The sequence below is a fragment of the Pristiophorus japonicus genome, chromosome 13 (assembly GCF_044704955.1).
Source record: "Pristiophorus japonicus isolate sPriJap1 chromosome 13, sPriJap1.hap1, whole genome shotgun sequence".
Taxonomy (NCBI): domain Eukaryota; kingdom Metazoa; phylum Chordata; class Chondrichthyes; family Pristiophoridae; genus Pristiophorus; species Pristiophorus japonicus.
Genome location: NC_091989.1, coordinates 103299505 through 103319775, shown reverse-complemented (window position 1 = coordinate 103319775; position 20271 = coordinate 103299505). Strand labels below are relative to the sequence as shown.

General features: G+C 47.0%; 1 protein-coding gene across 1 annotated transcript in view; it reads right to left on the bottom strand.

Moving 5' to 3' along the window:
- The window catches only part of LOC139278158 (adhesion G-protein coupled receptor G2-like), a 92190-nt gene that overhangs the window by 30285 nt on the left and 41634 nt on the right, over nucleotides 1–20271 (bottom strand). The window contains exons 9-10 of the mRNA XM_070896813.1: nucleotides 7940–8093; nucleotides 4621–4771 (exon numbers count right to left, since the gene is read on the bottom strand). Of these exons, the coding sequence (XP_070752914.1) occupies nucleotides 4621–4771; nucleotides 7940–8093 (305 nt within the window). The remainder of the gene's footprint in view (nucleotides 1–4620; nucleotides 4772–7939; nucleotides 8094–20271) is intronic.

Sequence of the window (20271 nt, the reverse complement as noted above, 5' to 3'; positions counted from 1 at the left end):
CCCCAGGGCCTGATGGTCCGCATCCCAGAGTACTTAAGGAGGTGGCCTTGGAAATAGCGGATGCATTGACAGTCATTTTCCAACATTCCATAGACTCTGGATCAGTTCCTATGGAGTGGAGGGTAGCCAATGTAACCCCACTTTTTAAAAAAGGAGGGAGAGAGAAAGCAGGGAATTATAGACTGGTCAGCCTGACATCGGTAGTGGGTAAAATGATGGAATCAATTATTAAGGATGTCATAGCAGCGCATTTAGAAAGAGGTGACATGATAGGTCCAAGTCAGCATGGATTTGTGAAAGGGAAATCATGCTTGACAAATCTTCTGGAATTTTTTGAGGATGTTTCCAGTAGAGTGGACAAGGGAGAACCAGTTGATGTGGTGTATTTGGACTTTCAGAAGGCCTTCGACAAGGTCCCACACAAGAGATTAATGTGCAAAGTTAGAGCACATGGAATTGAGGGTAGTGTGCTGACTTGGATTGAGAACTGGTTCGCAGACAGGAAGCAAAGAGCAGGAGTAAATGGGTACTTTTCAGAATGGCAGGCAGTGACTAGTGGGATACCGCAAGGTTCTGTGCTGGGGCCCCAGCTGTTTACACTGTACATTAATGATTTAGACGAGGGGATTAAATGTAGTATCTCCAAATTTGCGGATGACACGAAGTTGGGTGGCAGTGTGAGCTGCGAGGAGGATGCTCTGAGGCTACAGAGCGACTTGGATTGGTTAGGTGAGTGGGCAAATGTATGGCAGATGAAGTATAATGTGGATAAATGTGAGGTTATCCACTTTGGTGGTAAAAACAGAGACAGACTATTATCTGAATGGTGACAGATTTGGAAAAGGGGAGGCGCAACGAGACCTGGGTGTCATGGTACATCAGTCATTGAAGGTTGGCATGCAGGTACAGCAAGCGGTTAAGAAATCAAATGGCATGTTGGCCTTCATAGCGAGGGGATTTGAGTACAGAGGCAGCGAAGTGTTACTACTGTACAGGGCCTTGCTGAGGCCACACCTGGAGTATTGTGTGCAGTTTTGGTCTCCTAACTTGAGGAAGGACATTCTTGGTATTGAGGGAGTGCAGCGAAGGTTCACCAGACTGATTCCCGGGATGGCGGGACTGACATATTAAGAAAGACTGGATCAACTGGGCTTGTATTCACTGGAGTTCAGAAGAATGAGAGGAGATCTCATAAAAACATTTAAAATTCTGATGGATTTAGACAGGTTAGATGCAGGAAGAATGTTCCCAATGTTGGGGAAATCCAGAACCAGGGGTCACAGTCTAAGGATAAGGGGTAAGCCATTTCGGTCCGAGATGAGGAGAAACTTCTTCACCCAGAGAGTAGTGAATCTGTGGAATTCTCTACCACAGGAAGCTTTTGAGGCCAATTCACGAAATATATTCAAAAAGGAGTTAGATGTAGTCCTTACTACTAGGGGGATCAAGGGATATGGCGAGAAAGCAGGAATGGGGTACTGAAGTTGCATGCTCAGCCATGAACTCATTGAATGGCGGTGCGGGCTCGAAGGGCCGAATGGACTACTCCTGCACCTATTTTCTATATTTCTATGTTTCCATGTGTCTATGAATTTGAAATTCAATCATGCTATGATCACTCATTCCAAGGGGATCCTTTACGAGCAGATTGTTTATTAATCCTGTCTCATTACACAGGACCAGATTTAAGATAGCATGCCCCCAGATGCATTTTATGAACATCTCCTCAAGACTACCCTGACCAATTTGATTTGTCCAATCAATATGGAGGTTAAAATCACGATGATTATTGCTCTTCCCTTTTTACAAGCCCCGACTATTTCCTGGTCTATGCTCCGACCAACAGAATTGCTACTGTTAGGAGATATAAATGCAGAGAAGTACTGCTACAACTGTACAGAGTATTGGTGAGGCCACACCTGGAGTACTGCATACAGTTTTCGTCTTCGTATTTAAGGAAGGATATTCTTGCATTGGAGGTTGTTCAGAGAAGATTCACTAAGTTGGTTCTGGAGATGAGGGGGTTGACTTATGAGAATTGGTTGAGTAGGATTGGCCTATACACATTGGAATTCAGAAGAATGAGAGGTGATCTTATTGAAACTTGTAAGATAATGAGGGGGCTCAACAAGGTGGATGCATAGAGGATATTTCCACTCATAGGGGAAACTAAAACTAAGGGACATATTATTAGAATAAGGGGCCGCCCTTTTAAAACTGAGATTAGGAGAAATTTCTTCTCTTGGAGGGTTGTAAATCTGTGGAATTCTCTGACCCAGAGAGCTGTGGAGGCTGTGTCTTTGAATATATTTATGGTGGAGATAGATTTTTGAGCGATAAGGGAGTGAAGGGTTATGGTGAGAGAGCAGGGAAGTGGAGCTGAGTCCATAATTAGATCAGCCATGATCTGTTTGAATGACGGAGCAGGCTCGATGGGGCCAAATGGCCTACTCCTGTTCCTATTTCTTATGTTCTTCTGAAAACCTCGCAGGGGCACTTCTGGGAAAAGTCCCACCTTTTCCTCAGTAAATTTTGCTATGGTAGTCTCTTTCCAGCGGCCTGCACACTGCAGAGCTCACTGCGGGAAACCCTCATTTACAGCAGCTTCACTGCACCGCTTCCAGTGGAAGTGAACATCGCTGAAATCCTCCCCAAGCTGATTGAGGCTCGGGGAGGGAAAAATACCCGACTGCAGCAGCCGATCGATTTTTTTGATCAACCGGCCAAAGTCCGCAGCAGCCGTCTCTTTGGGGTCGGTGAATTTCGGGCCCTAGTAATTATTGTCACAGGTTTTTTTCACTGCTTAAAGGTGAGGTATGTTGATGCTGCAGCACCTAAGTGTAGCTCGGAGGTTGGAGACTCCCAGCATTGTTGGGTGTACAGCTGCCTGAACAACCATAAGAAGAAGGACAAAGAGAAGGAGCACTTATTTACAAATGCTGATGGCAGATCGGGGTTTCCGAGGAAGCTTTGGAGGCATTGGTTTTAGCGATGGAGAGAATGCGGGCGGTCCTGTACCTTCCAACCTGCAGTAGCCCTCGCCACAAATCTGCTGGACTATGTGGAGGGAAGTGGCACACCACATCACAGATAGCACTGTGATACCAGGAACTACACCCAGTGCAGGAATAAATTTAACAAGCTCACAAGAGTGGGCAGGTTGAGTGAAGGCTTCAACAAATGCTACATGCATCTGTACCACAAGCTTCACACACTGCTCAATGCACCACACCCCCCCAACACTCACCCACCAACAATCTCTTCCGACCAACACTCACACCTACATCTCACATCTTGCACACAATGACAGCTATTCAACTATGGCAGGCACAAGGGGCATTAGCTATTGTATGCATGTGAGGTGTGTGATATATTTATGCATTTATTATTCAAATTTGGAATATTTTGTTGTGGTTCTCATTTCACCTTTGCGCCTAGGAGAATGCTGTGATATGGCATGACACAGTGATGGTATGATAGGGATGTGTTGAGCAACGGGGATCTAGGATTTCATTCATTCAAATTAGAGTCTGATGAGCCTGTCACGGACCGCCATCCGGAAACCCGATTATCCAACTGCCTCTTCTCTCCCTCCTGTTCCTCGTCTTCTTCCTCTGTGTACATGTTCCTGGCTTCCTCGTTGCCTCCGTTCCCTCCACCATAGATTCTGGAGGGCAAGGTGGACTGCCAGTACTGCCCCCATGACTTTTAGCAAGTGTTGTACATTGAATCTTTCAAGAATAAATGTACTTTTCTACTTGCCACAACACTCCTGATACCAACCTTCAAATCACTAAATAAAACTGTTGCAGTATCAGGAACTAACACACAGGAATTGTTACTTCACTAACTGATCAGATGCAAGTGATTGGGGCTGATCCCTTTAAATAATGCACCTGGAGCTGGCTTCTTGGTACTACATACCAACTCTACCTGTCAGTGTTTATGCCAGGCGGTGAGAGAAGTGGCGAGAAGCAATTTGGCAGACTGGGCGTTCAGTGAGCGTTACACACTCACTGACATAACGATCTTCATGGCGTTGAAGTCCCCAGCGATCGCTGTTACTGGTCGTGCTATCGAGGGTCCTGATTTGACTTTAGGCACTGGTTTCAACAGGAACTGTCGTTACAGCTCTCAATGGCGCATTAGTACCATTTACTGGCACTAACGGGCAGTGCTAAGGGGATGAATTTTTCCCTGACTGTACGCTAAGGACTGAACTCCAATTCTGTCCGAGGTGAAAATCAACATAGCAGTTAAAAGGAACGTTTAGTTGCTCTTATTTCTGTTTTAAAAAGTGAACCAAAAAAATCAGAAGATGGATTGACAGCACGATATGTCAATTCAGCCTATGTACCTCCTGATGACAAGTTCAAGTGCAGCTTTAGTGGAGTCTTGGGATCAGGTCAACTACTTGTATTGTTAGTCAACAAAGAGTGAATGGAATGTAGGGAAGTCTAGAATACAGCGTGAATTTACAAGGGGGGATTAACAATAATTTTAAAAGGGCAACACTAGAGAGGTTCTATGGACATCTCTCTTCAACTTCTCGAAAAGTGGGGTCAGGTATCTCCCAACTACTGCCATTGTCCACCATGCACACCTAAAAACAACACTTACCAAAGCTGAATTAGGAAAGTCGATCTCTGTGAATGTTTCAGGTTTTATTTCTTGAACATAAGCAAATAAATTTTGTGTTGAGAAGGATTGATTTTCACCTTCCAATTTCATCCCCATGAGTGCTCTGTGCAGAGCGAAGATGACTTTATTACTGTAAAAGAATGGTCGTGTCAGCAAACAATCAACGAGGAAAGAACATATGAAATAGAAGTTTAAAAATCAGAATATAAGATGCAAATTTGGCTTAAAAGGCTCCACAACCTGAATTTTTTGAAATAATGAAAGTAGTTCAAGAAGTGATTTTTGAAATTCTGTATTACTTCATCAGAAATCACTGATACTGTGAGGAAAACAATCTCCTGAAATGCATTGTCGGTATGATCAGTGCTCCATGGAAATCCCAATAATTTGTAGTCAGGCTGTTCTGACCAGAATTTCCAGCTTTGAACCGACTTATTCAGGGCAAGTTCCCCAGGGGACGGTTATCCAAAACACCGTAAGGACTGGATTTTTGGTTGGAGGCTTTTTAAGGCGCTAATGGCGGCGGGCCAGTAAATTTTGCGCCGGGAAATGGTTTGTGCCGGCAGCTAACAAATTCGATTGCTGCGACCTACATAAAGATAAATCACAAAAATGAAACAAACAAAAAACAATCACACCTGCCTCGTGCAGTCATTCCTTCCCTCAGCGCCGCTGGAACAGCTCTGACTGACTGCTTTCTAAGGCAGGTTGGCTACGGGGTGCTACGGGGTCAGTGCGGAACAAATTTAGAGATCGGGACAATAACGGGGGCGTTGCACACCGGCGAGATGCTCCCAGGCGGTACTGCTCAGTGCCGCCGGAGAAAGGGGACCAAATTTCCCGGTGGGGCGCTGGAAGCTGGCCGCCCGGGCGGGAATCAGTTCCAGATCCATTACCGGCCCTCTGGGATGCTAACAGAGGCGCAAGCCTTCAATCCCATCAATTTCCCTAACGCAATTTCCCGCCTAATAAGGATTTTCTTCAGTTTCTCCTTTTCACTAGACCCTCGGTCCCCTAGTATTTCCGGAAGGTTTTTTGTGTCTTCTTTCGTGAAGACAGAACCAAAGTATTTGTTCAGCTGGTCTGCCATTTCTTTGTTCCCCATTATAAATTCACCTGATTCTGACTGCAAGGAACCTACGTTTGTCTTCACTAATCTTTTTCACTTCACATATCTACAGAAGCTTTTGCAGTCAGTTTTTATGTTCCCAGCAAGCTTCCTCTCAAACTCTATTTTCCACCTCCTGATTAAATCCTTTGTCCTCCTCTGCTGAATTCGAAATTTCTCCCAGCTCTCAGGTTTGCTGCTTTTTCTGGCCAATTTATATGCCTCTTCCCTAGATTTAACACTATCTATAATTTCCCTTGTTAACCACAGTTGAGCCACCTTCCCCGTTTTCTTTTTACTCCAGACAGGGATGTACAATTGTTGAAGTTCATTAATGTGATCTTTAAATGTTTGCCATTGCCTATCCACCGTCAAACCTTTAAGTATCATTCGCCAGTCTATTCTAGCCAATTCACGTCTCATACCATCGAAATTACCTTTCCTTAAGTTCAGGACCCTATTCTCTGAATTAACTGTGTCACTCTCCATCTTAATAAAGACTTCTACCATATTATGGTCACTCTTCCCCAAGGGGCCTCGCACAACAAGATTGCTAATTAGTCCTTTCTCATTATACATCACCCAGTCTAAGATGGCCAGCCCTCTAGTTGGTTCATCGACATATTGGTCGAGAAAACCATCCCTAATACACTCCAGGAAATTCTCCTCCACTGTACAGCTACCAGTTTGGTTCCATCATGCTGGAAATTTCTCCCTCTGCCTTACTCTGCTTTTCAGTGATGGAAAATTCTGTCAAGGTTGACAATCCACCTCTCCTCTAACAGGTCACATTTTACTTCTACTCTCACACGTCTCATTCTCCCTCTCCTCACACGTCCCATTCCCCCTCTCCTCACACCATTAACAGCTGCCCAGCTCTCCCTGCACTATTGCAGGAATTTTAAAAATTGATATTGTTGCATCATTTTTACAGGAATGATTACAAACCGCAATCTGTTGCTGCTCCATGAAACACCAAAAGTCAAAGTTAACCAGCATGCTTCGTAACACTTAAAACTCTTACGGGGAAACATTCAGTGTCGCCCCATTTGGGGGTGGTGACAAACGGCACGCACAAGACTTAGCGCCAGGCGCGGAAGTCCTGCCCCTCTCCAGAAATTCAGGTTACCGAGCCCGGACAGAAGTGACCACTAAATCAAGCACTCCACTTCCTTCCTGGAGTGCTCACGGATCGGACGCCTCAGCAGTGCTGTGCACTGGGGGGCCTTCCCTCATTTAAAGTCAACATTGGGGCCGGGGCAATGCGCGTAGCGATAACGTCACCATCTCTGGATGCAGGAGAACGGGGTGCAAAGCTATAGCGCTGCCGCTAAACTCCCACCGAATATGGCGGGTGTCGTTAACAATGCCACGTTTGGTCGCAAAATCATTTGCGCCCCATTACTAACGGGAGGCGCAAATGAGTTGAATTTTTGGCCTTAGTACTTTACTCCAGCAACTATCATTTTTTTTGTTTATAATCATTACTGCACATTGTACAGTCTGTAACGTTGCTGTGTTAATTGTAAAGACTGATGATATTAACTGACTGACGTTTTAATATTAGTTTAATTAAGCAACTTATATTTCAATTTACTGTGTAGGATTTGAGTTTGCCTACAACAATAAGAAATTAAATGGTTTGGTTTTATGTAGGAATCTAGGTAGCGTACTACAAAGACCAAGAAAATACAGGAAAAAACAGGAAGCTGGTATCCCTGTGTAGTTATTCCAGGTGGACAAAGCAGGAGGATACTTGGGCAGTGAGCCACTTGACTGGCTCCCCAACACCTGATGTCACATCTGGGATTTTCCACTGGAAGTGTCATGACTACAGAAAAAACATCACTGGTCATGGTACCCATCCCCAATATGGAAGTGACCCTGGCCCAAGAAAATTAGCCTGGACCAGGAGCTCAGGCAAGGGAAAACAAAATGATCCACTGCCATTGGGAAAATAGTCCCTCAACTGTCTCCCATCAAATGTTTACATGGACACTTGCAGGTAGATGTTCAATTTTCCGCCCAGGCATAAAATTGGCATTGTGGATCAACAGGAGTGAAGATTAAACTGTTTCTATAATGGACAGCTGATTAGCAATGGCAGATTTACGGCAAAGTGACAAATTGCAAATCAATCCGTGGATTCTGTTCAGACTAACATCGCATTCTGGGAGCACCAATTCCTACCTATCAGAAATGTGACCATCACATTGTTCCATGAGGGTGCTCACTATTTTGACTGAATCATAACTGCTATTATTTTTCTGTGTGAAAATGAGTTGCTGCTCCAAGTCATGGCACATCAGGCTGGGGTCCGAAATACCGGTGGTCGGATTTTTACCTGAATGGAGAGGAAAAAGAAAGGGGATAAAATAAATACAAGTAAAGTGCTTGCTGAGTAATTTCAGTATCCGGTGGATCTGAATGTAAGATCCCTCTGCATTTTTGAAGAACTTCTGCTTTCTGTATTACACAGGACAGATGAATCTCATACTCTGTGTACCAAAGGAGAAATGTCATGGTGATGTAACAGTTTTCTGCACAGTCATAGTTGATAACTGTATTAAAAAGTAGAATGGGTTTTCAGGGCAACAAGGTCTGTACCACCTGCGTGGAAGGTGTGTGCAGGGATGGGAAATTGATGGGAAACGGTCCCTGGCAGCCGGCCAGATTGACAATCTGGACGGGAAAGCCAGTGGTTTGAGGCAAAAGCTGGGGGCTGTTGGGAATGGACCTCAGCAACCGGGAAAAAGTGGGGGTTGGTGCAGATGCAGGGGGTTGAACCAGCAATCGGGAGGGAGGGGCGATCGGGAGAGATCACTGGTTATGGGGTGGAGAGAGTTGGCCAATCGTTACAGAAGATTTGCTCGAGAGGTGGGGGAAAGCACTCCTGCTCCTCCCTGGCCCACAAGCAGTGCTATAAAAAGCACTTACCTGCTGGATCCGGCTGCTCCCGCCTCCCCACAGTGGCCGGGTTTCCCGAACCCCGTTAAACTCGTGCAGGAGGTGTTAATTTCCAATCGCTGCCACAATCTCAGGAAAGGAGCCTTAATTAAATATTGTAATTATAGAACGGGTTACTCAGAGACCCTGATATCCACTGTGGTTAAAACGGAAACAGGCCCTTCACAATGGATTGGGGTCGGGGTTTCACCAATTTGATGATTTAACCGCCCCCACGACCCTCTCCTGCTCATTGTATGGTGGTTAAAGTCCACCCCCTGATTCTTCCACATTGTAAGATTCCCAAAGTCCAGGCGTTATTGATTCTAAGCAGTGTTACTGAGAGGGTCTGATATATTCCACCATTTTCCTTATACAGACTTGGACTTATTTGTCACTGCTTCTGACAGGCTCTGACCACCAGGAGATTTTCACCATCCTTTCCCCACCCACACTGACAGGTATAGCTGTCCTGTGGACATACCCTTGTACGCTGTTATCATGGAAAAGGAGGAGCACAGGATGGAGCAAAGAAAAGTCTGTCAGCATTCAAGGGGGATGCACCCCACCAGATCTTCCCCCTCCTCTACAGAATACACTTCATACGAAGACCTGAGTGAGGAGATGTGTATAATAAGAGTGCCCGTCACCAAAGAGGCTCCATTATATGGCTTAAGAAATAATTCCTGAAACTGGATTATTTTAAAATGAGGTACCAGATTTAGTCCAGGATTGATTGCGTTTGTACGCTAACAGTTGGGGCCTTTCTAAAGGCTTCAGTATAATTCACAGCGGCTCTCAGCTGGCAAGAGTTCCATTGAGGCTTTATAAAGGCGGAATGTGTGGAAATTCCAGACATTTCCCTTGCCGTAGGGGAGATGGTCGGGGAAATTGCTCTCCTCCATCCCCAGCACAACTACAAGAAACGGGGCAGAATCCCGGCGGAACCGGATTCCATGCTAAATTCCAGCCACTGGCAGGACCGCCTCTTCCCCACTCTCTGCCCTCGGCCCTGACCGGAATTTCAGGCTTTGCTCCTCCCTCGAAGGTTTCAGTTACAAAACTGAACAGGACTGTACTTGTAAAATTTATATTTTGTTAAGCTGGGACATTTAGCGATGGTAGGTTTTAAAACTCCTTTGGGGGAGAAATTTGGTCGCGCCTTGAAAAAACTTGTGCCCTCCATCCAGAAATTCATCAGAATCGGTCAAGGAGCTGACAGGGGCGCGAAATCAGCGATTGCACACCAGAGCTGGGGGGGCGGGTGGGCGGCGATAACGAAAGTTTGGTCGGTAAATTTAGCGGACATTTTCCGTATGCGCCGAACACCGATTTAGATCCCGGGAACGGCTGAGTCTTAAAGGTGCGGCAAGGTAAATTAGCGCATGAACAGCTCCAGCTCCACAGTGTCTTCAGAGTGCTAAAGTGGAGGAGGAAGGAGGACTACGGGCACGTTTCTCATCCACCGCCCTTGGTGCATTGTTGGAAGCAGTGGAGAGTCACTGGAATGCCCTCCAGCCATAGAGTTTTGACAAGGCTTTGGAGGGAGATGGCACACCACGTTTCAGCCCAGAACTCAGTGGCCACAACAATAATGCAATGTCGCAATAAATTCAACGATCTTACCAGGGTCATTAGGGTGAGTACCCATTCCATTCACCTTCCGATGCTTTCATGTGCACCTCATCGTCTCACACAATGTAAAGACTTTGCAGAGCCTACCCCTTCTATAGGTCTACTCGGCCATGCTCCTCCTTGCTGAAGCCAGCCTGAGACCTCTCCGTCATCTCACCAGACATGCCCAGCCCACCCAAGTGTCTCTCACCTTCTAGCTCCTTACTCAGTCTGAGCCCACCTAGCAGCATCTTTCAACTCTTCATATTTATAAGCCCCACACTTGCTGGTAGTTGCTTGTGCCCCAGACCCGTTCATACACCCACTGCACGATGCAACGCAGGATGAAAAGCAGATTTGCACACTTCCTCATATTACTCACGAGTACCCTACTGCAGACACATGTGACACACCAGCACCTACACAGCCACTAACAACCTTTTGTTTTTGTCATTGCAGGTCCAACTCACTGAGGTGGAGGAGCGAGTATGCGCTCTCATAGACGCTGCAGTCGTGGCGGTGGAGGGCGGAGAGGTAGAGCCCCCGCTCGACAGTGACGGTATGTGAATGAGATGGCCATTTTGTGTGAGTCACCTTAGCCTTGAGGCCACATGCCTTACAACAGCTTTCAACCAAAATAACGATGCCTTCCTGCCCCCCTTCCCAGCTGATAACTGCACTTCTGTTGCTTTATACTTATGATGATGAGCCAGAAGAGCAGCAGCCTGCCCGTGAGCAGATGTCTTCAGACGACGGGCAAGAAGAGGAGGAAGTGGAGAGCAGTGTGCCGGGACAGTATGAGATGTCCTCATTTGGAGCGAGTGGGGAGAGCACCTCGATGGAAGAGGCCGTCTTCCAGGGGTTGCATGAAGCTGAGGCTCCTGGCCCCAGTGGCCTGCAGCAACGCCCAGCGCGAGGGGGCCAGCTCTCCGGTGGGTAAGTTGGCCCATGAGTCCTGCTCACAGACAACAGATGAGCGTCTGGACTTGGAGGCTATGTCCAGGGAGTCAATGCAGATGCACAGTGAGCTAATGGGTGCATTGGCGAGGATCCCACTGAGTGTGGATGCATTTGCTTTGAGTGTGGTGGAGGCCACCTCAACGTTTGCATTTGTGTCTCAGCAGCCCATTGAGCCCATCCTTGGTCAGTTGCAACAGATGATGGACATCAGAAGTGACCATGGGATCCCAGACATGATGGCGTGGGCCATGGCTGACGTGGCAGCAGCCATTGAACGACAGGCCGAGACCACACCACACCTACATTCTGCCATGTCGCCAATGTGTGGTGGCAACAATGCGCTGTCTGCTCTGATGCAGAGTCAAATTGATGCCACACAAGCACTGCCCCATCAGTCCAACAGGGAGGTAATGGTCCCGGGGTAGATCAGCAATCTGCGCTCCAACAGATTGCTCCGGATGCTGAGGCTATGCCCCGGGGGAGTGGCAGCCAGTTGTTCGAGATGGAATCTGATGTCCTCTCTCAAGAGCACATCATTCCAGCTTCCAACACTGACATTTCACCTGTTATGTATGCAATAAAGGTTCAACTGAGTCCTGTTTAACTAAGCAAGATACAACCTTGCTTCTGCTTTATTTTGGACCAAAGTGCCTGACTCACAAAATGGCTGGTCTTTTACACCAGAGCAGCACCATATGCCTCCAACAATGACACCATCTGATGGCTACAAACAGCATGTACATACATGACAATACCCTCCTCTCAGATCTTATCACAGTCTTTCACAGGTTGAGATGGTCCAGTGCTTTATGCTCCCGGGTTGACCATCTCAGTTCAATTTCGGCCTTGGGTGAATGTGCAGAGTCTGTTGTGGCTGGTGGCTGGATGGCTGACTTGTTGAAGGTGGCAGTATCCATGTCAGGAGTTGCAAGTCCATTTTTATTGAACACGTCCGTGATGGAAATTCCGGGTTCACTGATGACCCTTGAGTCCACTGAAGACTGCTGGTAGGTTGGTTGGTCATTGACAGTTTCTTTGTCCGACTGCTCTGGCTCGTCTGTGTGCCTCAGCTTTGTTTGATCCATGTGTTTCTTGCAAGTTTGCCCATTCTTGAGCTTAATAACAAATATTCTGTTGCTCTCCTTGGCCATGACTGTACCAGTGATCCATTTGGAACTCTGACCATAATTCAACACATATGCAGGATCATTAACAGAAATCACGCGTGACAAAGTTGTGCAATCGTGGTACCCTTGTTGACTCTGTCTTCTGTATTCAATATGATTACTTAAATCCAGGTGTACAAGAGATAACTTGGTCTTAAGACGTCTTTCCATCATGAGTTCAGCAGGCGAGACCCCTGTGAGTACGTGGGGTCTTGTCCTGTAACTCAGCAGTATGCAAGACAAGTGGGTCTGCAGTGACCTTTGGATTACTCTCCACATGCTTTGCTTGATAATTTGTACTGCACGTTCTGCTTGCCCATTAGATGCAGGCTTGAATGGTGCTGACCTTACATGTTTTATGCTGTTAAGTTTTACAAACTCCTGAAACTCCTGTCTGGTGAAGCACGACCCATTGTCACTCACCACTATGTCAGGCAGACCATGTGTCGCGAACATGACATTGAGATTCCCTATAGTTGCCGTGGACGTACTGGATGACATGATTATGCATTCTATCCATTTCGAATAAGCATCCACCACCACTAAAAACATCTTGCCCAGGGAAGGGACCTGCAAAGTCTATGTGAATCCTGGATCAAGGTTTGAATGGCCATGACCACAGACTCAGCGGTGATTCCGCTGGTGCTTTGCTGAGCTGCATGCAGGTGTTGCACTGATGCACGCTTGCTGCCAGCTCAGAATCAATTCCTGGCCACCATACGTGGGACCTGGCGATGGCCTTCATCATCGCTATACCAGGGTGTGTGCTGTGTAACTCACGCACAAACTTCTCTATCCATTTCTTAGGCATTACTCGATTGCCCCACAATATGCAATCTGCTTGAATAGACAGTTCGTCCTTGCGACAAATGTACGGTTTGGCCTCCTCGCACATTTGCTTAGGTATGGCCGACCACTCCACTTTGAGGATGCAACCCTTTACCACCGATAATATCGGGTCCTGGCTGGTCCAGGTCTTAACTTGTTGAGCCGTGACAGGGGTACCTTCACTCTCAAAGGCGTGCCTGATTAACATTAGATCTTCCGGTTGTGGCATTTCCACCTCCGGTGTGGGCAACGTCAACTGGCTCAATGCATCGACATAATTCTCTGTGCCAGTTCTGTGGCGAATGACATAATCATAGGCAGATAATGTCAGTGCCTACCTTTGGATGCAGGATGAAGTGTTGGTATTGATACCTTTACTCTCGGAAGAATGTTCCCAATGTTGGGGAAGTGCAGAACCAGGGGTCATAGTCTAAGGATAAGGGGTAAGCCATTTAGGACCGAGATGAGGAGAAACTTCTTCACCCAAAGAGTGGTGAACCTGTGGAATTCTCTACCACAGAAAGTTGTTGAGGCCAATTTACTAAATATATTCAAAAAGGAGTTAGCTGTAGTCCTTACTACTAGGGGGATCAAGGGGTATGGCGAGAAAGCAGGAATGGGGTACTGAAGTTGCATGTTCAGCCATGAACTCATTGAATGGCGATGCAGGCTCGAAGGGCCGAATGGCCTACTCCTGCACCTATTTTCTATCTTTCTATGTTTCTAAAACAACAAAATGAGCGGTTTATGATCGAACCTCAGACCGAACAGGTATTGATGCAGCTTTTTAACACTGTACATACATGCTAAAGCTCCTTTTTCTACCATACTGTATGGTTCTTTCTGCTTTAGACAAACTTTTGGATACATACGCGACAGGTTGAAGTTTCCCCGACTCATTGGCTTATTGTAACACGCAACCAATTCCATATGACGATGCTTCACAGGCCAAAACTAAACGTTTGCATGGGTCATAATGTACCAGCAGCTTGTTCGAGCAAAGCAGATTGGTGGCTTTCTCGAAAGCTCTGTCTTGCAATGCGCCCCACACCCAGTTGTTGCCTTTTCTCAATAGCATGTGCAGTGGTTCAAGTAAGTTTCTCAATTGAAGTTACCAAAGTAGTTGAGTAGACCCAGGAACGAATGCAAATCCGTCACGTTCTGTGGCTTGGGTGCATTCTTGATGGCTTTGGTTTTCACGTCAGTCGATCTGATGCCATTAGCGGCAATTTTCCTCCCGAGGAATTCGACCTCCGGTGCCATGAAGACGCACTTCGAGCGTTTAAGTCTGAGTCCCACTCTGTCCAAATGCAGTAGAACCTCTTCCAGGTTGTTCAGATGTTCCTTGGAGTCACGACCGGTGATCAGGATGTCATCTTGGAACACGACGGTTCTGGGAACGGACTTCAGTAGACTTTCCATATTCCTCTGGGATATTTCTGCAGCCGAGCGAATTCCAAACGGGAACCTGTGGTAAATAAACAGTCCTTTGTGCGTGTTAATGCACGCAAGTCTCTTCAACGTCTCGACCAACTATAGGCCGATGTCAAGTCCAATTTTATGAACGACTTCCCTCCGGCTAACGTCGCAAACAAGTCATCAGCCTTCGGTAATGGGTACTGATCTTGTTTCGAAACCCTGTTGATCGTAGTCTTGTAGTCTCCACAGATTCTGACTGTGCCATCCCTTTTCATCACAGGAACAATGGGGCTGGTCCATTCTTTAAATTCAACCGGTGATATGATCCCTTCACGCTGGAGTCTGTCCAGTTCAATTTTGACCTTCTCCCTCATCATATACGGCACTGCCAGAGCTTTATGATGGACGGGTCTTGCATCTGAGTCCACGTGGATCTGCACCTTGGCTCCCGTGAAGTTACCGATACCCGGTTCGAACAGCGAGGGGAACGTGTTCAATACTTGGGCACATGTATCTTCCTCCGATAACAACGCCTTTATGGCGTTCCAGTCGCATCTGATTTTGTCCAACCAGCTCCTGCCAAGCAGCTTTGGACCATTGCCTGGAACAATTCACGTGGTAACTCGTGAACCGCACCGTTATGCGACACGTTAATTTGTGCTCTGCCAATCACCTTTATCAGTTCTTTGGTGTACTTGCACAGCTTGGCATTAACAGGGCTCAGCCTGGGCCTCACAGTCTTAGTATCCCACAGCTTATTAAATGCCCTCTCATTCATAATCGATTGACTCGCTCCTGTGTCCAGTTCCATCGATACTGGTATCCTGTTAAACTTCACATTAATCAAAATTGGTTTACTCTTGGGTTATGAAACAGTACAGTCCATACATTTCCTCCTCTGGCATCTTGGATTGCGTATCTGGATCCGCGCTAGTCTGGCTCTTATCCTCCACGTGGTGTGTCGCAGATCGCTTGCTCATCTGCGGACACTTGCGCTGGAGATGCCCCACTCTCAGACAGCCTTTGCAACTATATTGCTTAAATTGGCACTGCTGGTGCCGATGATTTGCCCCACAACACCAACACGAAGAAGTCGGATATATTCCCGCTGGTGGACTTTGGGCAGCCACAGGTTTCACGACCGCAGCCGGATAGGCCCTGCCATATGCCGCTCTGCCGAACGCCGAATCAATCGCATTTACAGTACTTGCCGAGGTTCGGTTCTTCACCGCTATTTGCTTTAGACTCCTGTCCGTCATCATACATGATTGAGTGATCTGGATGGCCCTTTTTAAATCCAACTTCTCCACCGCCAGAAGTTTGCGCAGGATCACCTCGTGGTTGATACCGATAACAAACAAGTCCCGCAACATGTCTTCCCACAACGTCCCGAACTTGCACGATCCCGCTAGACATCTCAGGTCGGCAACGAATTCCGCCGGGCTCTGGCCCTCTGATCGAACGTGTGTATAAAACCTGTATCTCTAGATGATGATGCCGTCATCTGGCTTGAGGTGCTCCCGCATCAATTTACACAACCCCTCGTACATTTTCTCTGTTGGATCACTAGGCATGAGTAAATTCTTTATCAGACCATAAATCTTTGAACCGCACACAGTGAGGAACATGGCCCGGCACCGATCTGCATCATTGATCCCCTTTATTTTGTTGGCCACGAAATACTGGTTCAAACGGCTCACAAAGTCTGCCCAATCTTCTCCCTCCACGAATCGTTCTAAAAATCCAATCGTGCTAATTTTGCAAACAAAGATTCTTGCATTCTCGTCACCAAATGTTATGTATGCAATAAAGGTTCAAACTGAGTACTGTTTAACTAAGCAAGGTATAACCTTGTTCTGCTTTATTTTGCCCCAAAGTGCCTGACTCACAAAATGGCTGGCCTTTTATACCAGGGCAGAACTATGTGCTGCAAACAGCATGTACATACATGACACTGCCTTTGCACTTGCCGTGGTTTGCACCCCAGCAATCCAAGACTGGTCCGCTCATTCTCAGGCGGTGCTGCCAGCAGCCGGGCCTTCCAGGCCCAGAGCTGGTCCAGGGCGTCGTGTGAGGCCACCTGCCCGGTCTCCCTCAGACCCACAGCAGCCCTCAAACGGCCTTGCTGGAGGCACTGAGGCCCCATTGAAGAGGAGCAGTAGGCGAGGGAGGGGGGTGAGGCAGAGGGGTGGGAGATGTCAGTGGAAGATGCATTGAATGAAAGTGTCCTCATGGGACCTATGTATATATGTTGGGAAGTTTTTTGAAGGGGCGGATACTCCATGTTGTTTTATTGGAGGGTGTGAGGTTTTTGGGGTTGTTTCTGGCATGTTTGCCAATTAAAATGTTAGTTGAACTGTTTCCTTCAGCGACTGGTGTCTGACTGTTCAGTTGTGACGGAGATGTGGCATTATCGTGACACAATGCGCAGTCATTATTAGCTGCATCCCTCAGCTACCTCCATTTAAGCGAAACGCTCCCTTATGAATAGACATGGCGCCACCAACATTGGTAGGCTGCCTCCTCCATGGCTGCTGCTGGTCCTCGTCATGTTGCTGTTCATTCGGGGCGTCGCCAGACTCCTGTTCCTCTTCTTCCTTCTCCTCCTCCTCCTGAGGTGGGTCTGCGATACCCATTGGCAAGGCCGGCCATCATGACTGCCAAGTTGTGCAGCATGCAGCACACCACAATGAATAGTGAGTCCTGTTCAGGGGAGTATTGAAGGATGCCTCTGCAGTGGTCCAGGCATCTGAATCGTTGCTTCAGCACCCCTATAGTCTGCTCTATGATGTTGCAGGTGGTGGCATGGCTCTCACTGTAGTGTTCCTCCTGCTCTGTGATAGGGTTGTGGAGAGGGGTCATTAGCCACATCACCAGGCCATATCCCTTGACCCTGAGCAGCCAGCCTGGGCCTTGCTGAGGTGCCTGAAACAGTCAAGATACAGTGCTCTCCCGCAGGATAAAGGCATCATGTGTGCTTCCAGGATAATGAGCATTCAGTATGAGGATGCGCTGTGTGTGGATGCGCACATGTTGCACGTTTTGGGAGTGATATCCCTTTCTGTTTCTGAAGACCACTGCATTATGAAATGGTGCTCGCAAGGGCACGTGCGTGCAGTGTCAATTGCTGCTCGGGAAGCTCGCTAACCTGGCAAACCCACATGCACACTCATCCTGTTTCTCCCTGTTCATCGGGAAGGTAATGAAGTCCATTCTGCATGTGTGGAGTGCCTGTGTGACATCGCGGATGCAGCGATGTGCTGCGAATTGTGAGATGCTGCATTTGTCCCCAGATGCAGCCTAGAAGGAGCCGGAGGCATAGAAGGTGAGTGCCACTGTGACCTTCACCGTGATGAGCAGCGCAGTCCTGGTGCCGACGTGAGGCTGCAGGTCTTCCTGCAGGACATGGCATATCTCTGTAACGACCTCCTTTCGCCGGTAAAACCGTGGGGGGTAAGGCCTCCTGCCCTGAAGTCGAGGGGCTCTCCTCCTTCAGCCGCCAACATGCCCAACAGCCCTTCTCTGTTGCCAATGCCTTGCTAGGGCATGTAGAATGCAATGCTGGTGAACAAGTAATGCCCTGATTAAAGTTTCACAAAGAAGTTTCTCTTAAGCTGAACTGGTATGTCTGTGTGCCGCTGCAAATTCAGAGGCTCACCACCATGCTGTGTGTAAATGTTGCACTGAATGTGACCTCCAAGGGAAGTGCTTCCTCATTCCTTTAAGTAGCCACCAGTTAACCACTCTGCAAGCCTGTCCCAGCAGTTTTTCCAGATGTTGTTCTTGGTGGCCGCACCTAATTTTACGACTGGGATGCAAGCGTGGGCATTGCAACAGGAATACATCATGATCGGAATGATTGTCAGCAGCCAGGCACTACTGGTTTGCACCTCCAGTGAGCCTGTAATGAATTTTAGGTCGGGGCGCTAAATGCTGCGCTCCCGGTCGGTAACCTCTTATGCTCCAATTAACGGCCTCTCTGGCCGTTTACTGAGGCATTAGACAACTGAAAATCTAGCCCCCTTGTGTTTTGACTGAGTTACAGAAACCTCTACCAAGCTAAAACAGGAGAAAAATTCTTCAATTTTTTGCACAAGTGGCCTCACTGCAGATTTCCCTGAAAGTTTCACGTGTTCCAGGGTAAATTAATGCAATGAACATCAGGCAGGTTCCTCCTCACCAGATTTTCATCACTGTACTCCACCAAGATGATGTTTACTGCCTGATTGGTAAAGACAAAAACATACTCCATGAACTGACAGTCCTCAAAAAGCAGTTTTCTTGAGTACACAAGCCCTGAATAGCACCATCCTATAGTATGGCAGCTGAGGGCCCTAAATACTTCCAGAATAATGAGGAAGCCAAAAGAGGTTGAAAATTACAAGGGGTCTATGAAAAAAATCAGACTTTTCTGTCTTAATGAGCTATACTATTGGCAAATGGCTACAGAGCAGCAGTATTGCCAATAGAAAAATGGCTGAGAGTATCCTTGCCAGCAAATCTCACTCTTCAATGGACACAGTTAACCAAGCACATAGCCAAGTGAAAAGAAGGAATGCAAGGAGTAGTACAAGTAAGAAATGCTCGGGAGGAAAACAATTTTAGTCAAGTGGAAAACAATCATTTTAGTTAGCGATTGAGACACCAATATTACAACATCTGATTGAAGACAGCCATGTCTGAGTGGTAGATTTAAAGATTAAGGCAACAGTGTAATGCCAACACCTTGCTCCAATCCCAAAAATAATGGCAAAATAGACATCCAGAGACCCGCAACATAACAATTGGGCCATGTTGGTGGGGGGGGGGGGGGGGCGGGGTGTGCAGGGGGAGGGGGGAGCAGGGTCACAGACAATCAAAGCAAAGATGAAAAATGCTCCCTGGAGCTAGTTCCGACACTATTTGGAAAACCTGAGGTGCAGAACCAGAGGGATAATATAGCAAAGAACAAGAGACTACCCAAAACACTAAAAGACTCACTTACAACTACAGTTCAGAGAGGGGAAATATTTATTCAGATACCTCTTAGAAAGGAGCATGTAGGGCTTTCTAGTTATGTTAGAACTCAATCTTCTGTAATGTAAGGAAAGGTTGGGGATGGGCGAAGAATGAGTGCAAATAGAGGAGATCTGGTGCAAATCTATGTTTTCTGACCGACATTGGCTCCCGGTTAAACAATGCATTGATTTCAAAATTCTCATCCTTGTTTACAAATCACTCCATGGCCTTGCCCCTCACTATCTCTGTAATCTTTTTCAGCCTCACAACCCTACAAGATGTCTGCGCTTCTCAAATTCTGGCCTCTTGAACATCTCTCATTATAAGTGATCAACCATCGGTGGCTGTGCCTTCAGCTGTTTGGGCCCTAAGCTCTGGAACTCCCTCCCTAAACCATTCCGCCTCTCTACCTCTCTTTCCTCTTTAAGATGTTCCTTAAAACCTATCTCTTTAAACAAGCTTCTGGACTTCTGCCTCAATTTCTTCTTTTGTGGCTCGATGTCAAATTTATCTGTTTTGTCTTGTAACACTGTTGTGAAGTGCCTCGGGACATTTTACTACGTTAAAGGCGCTATATTTAATAAAAGTTAT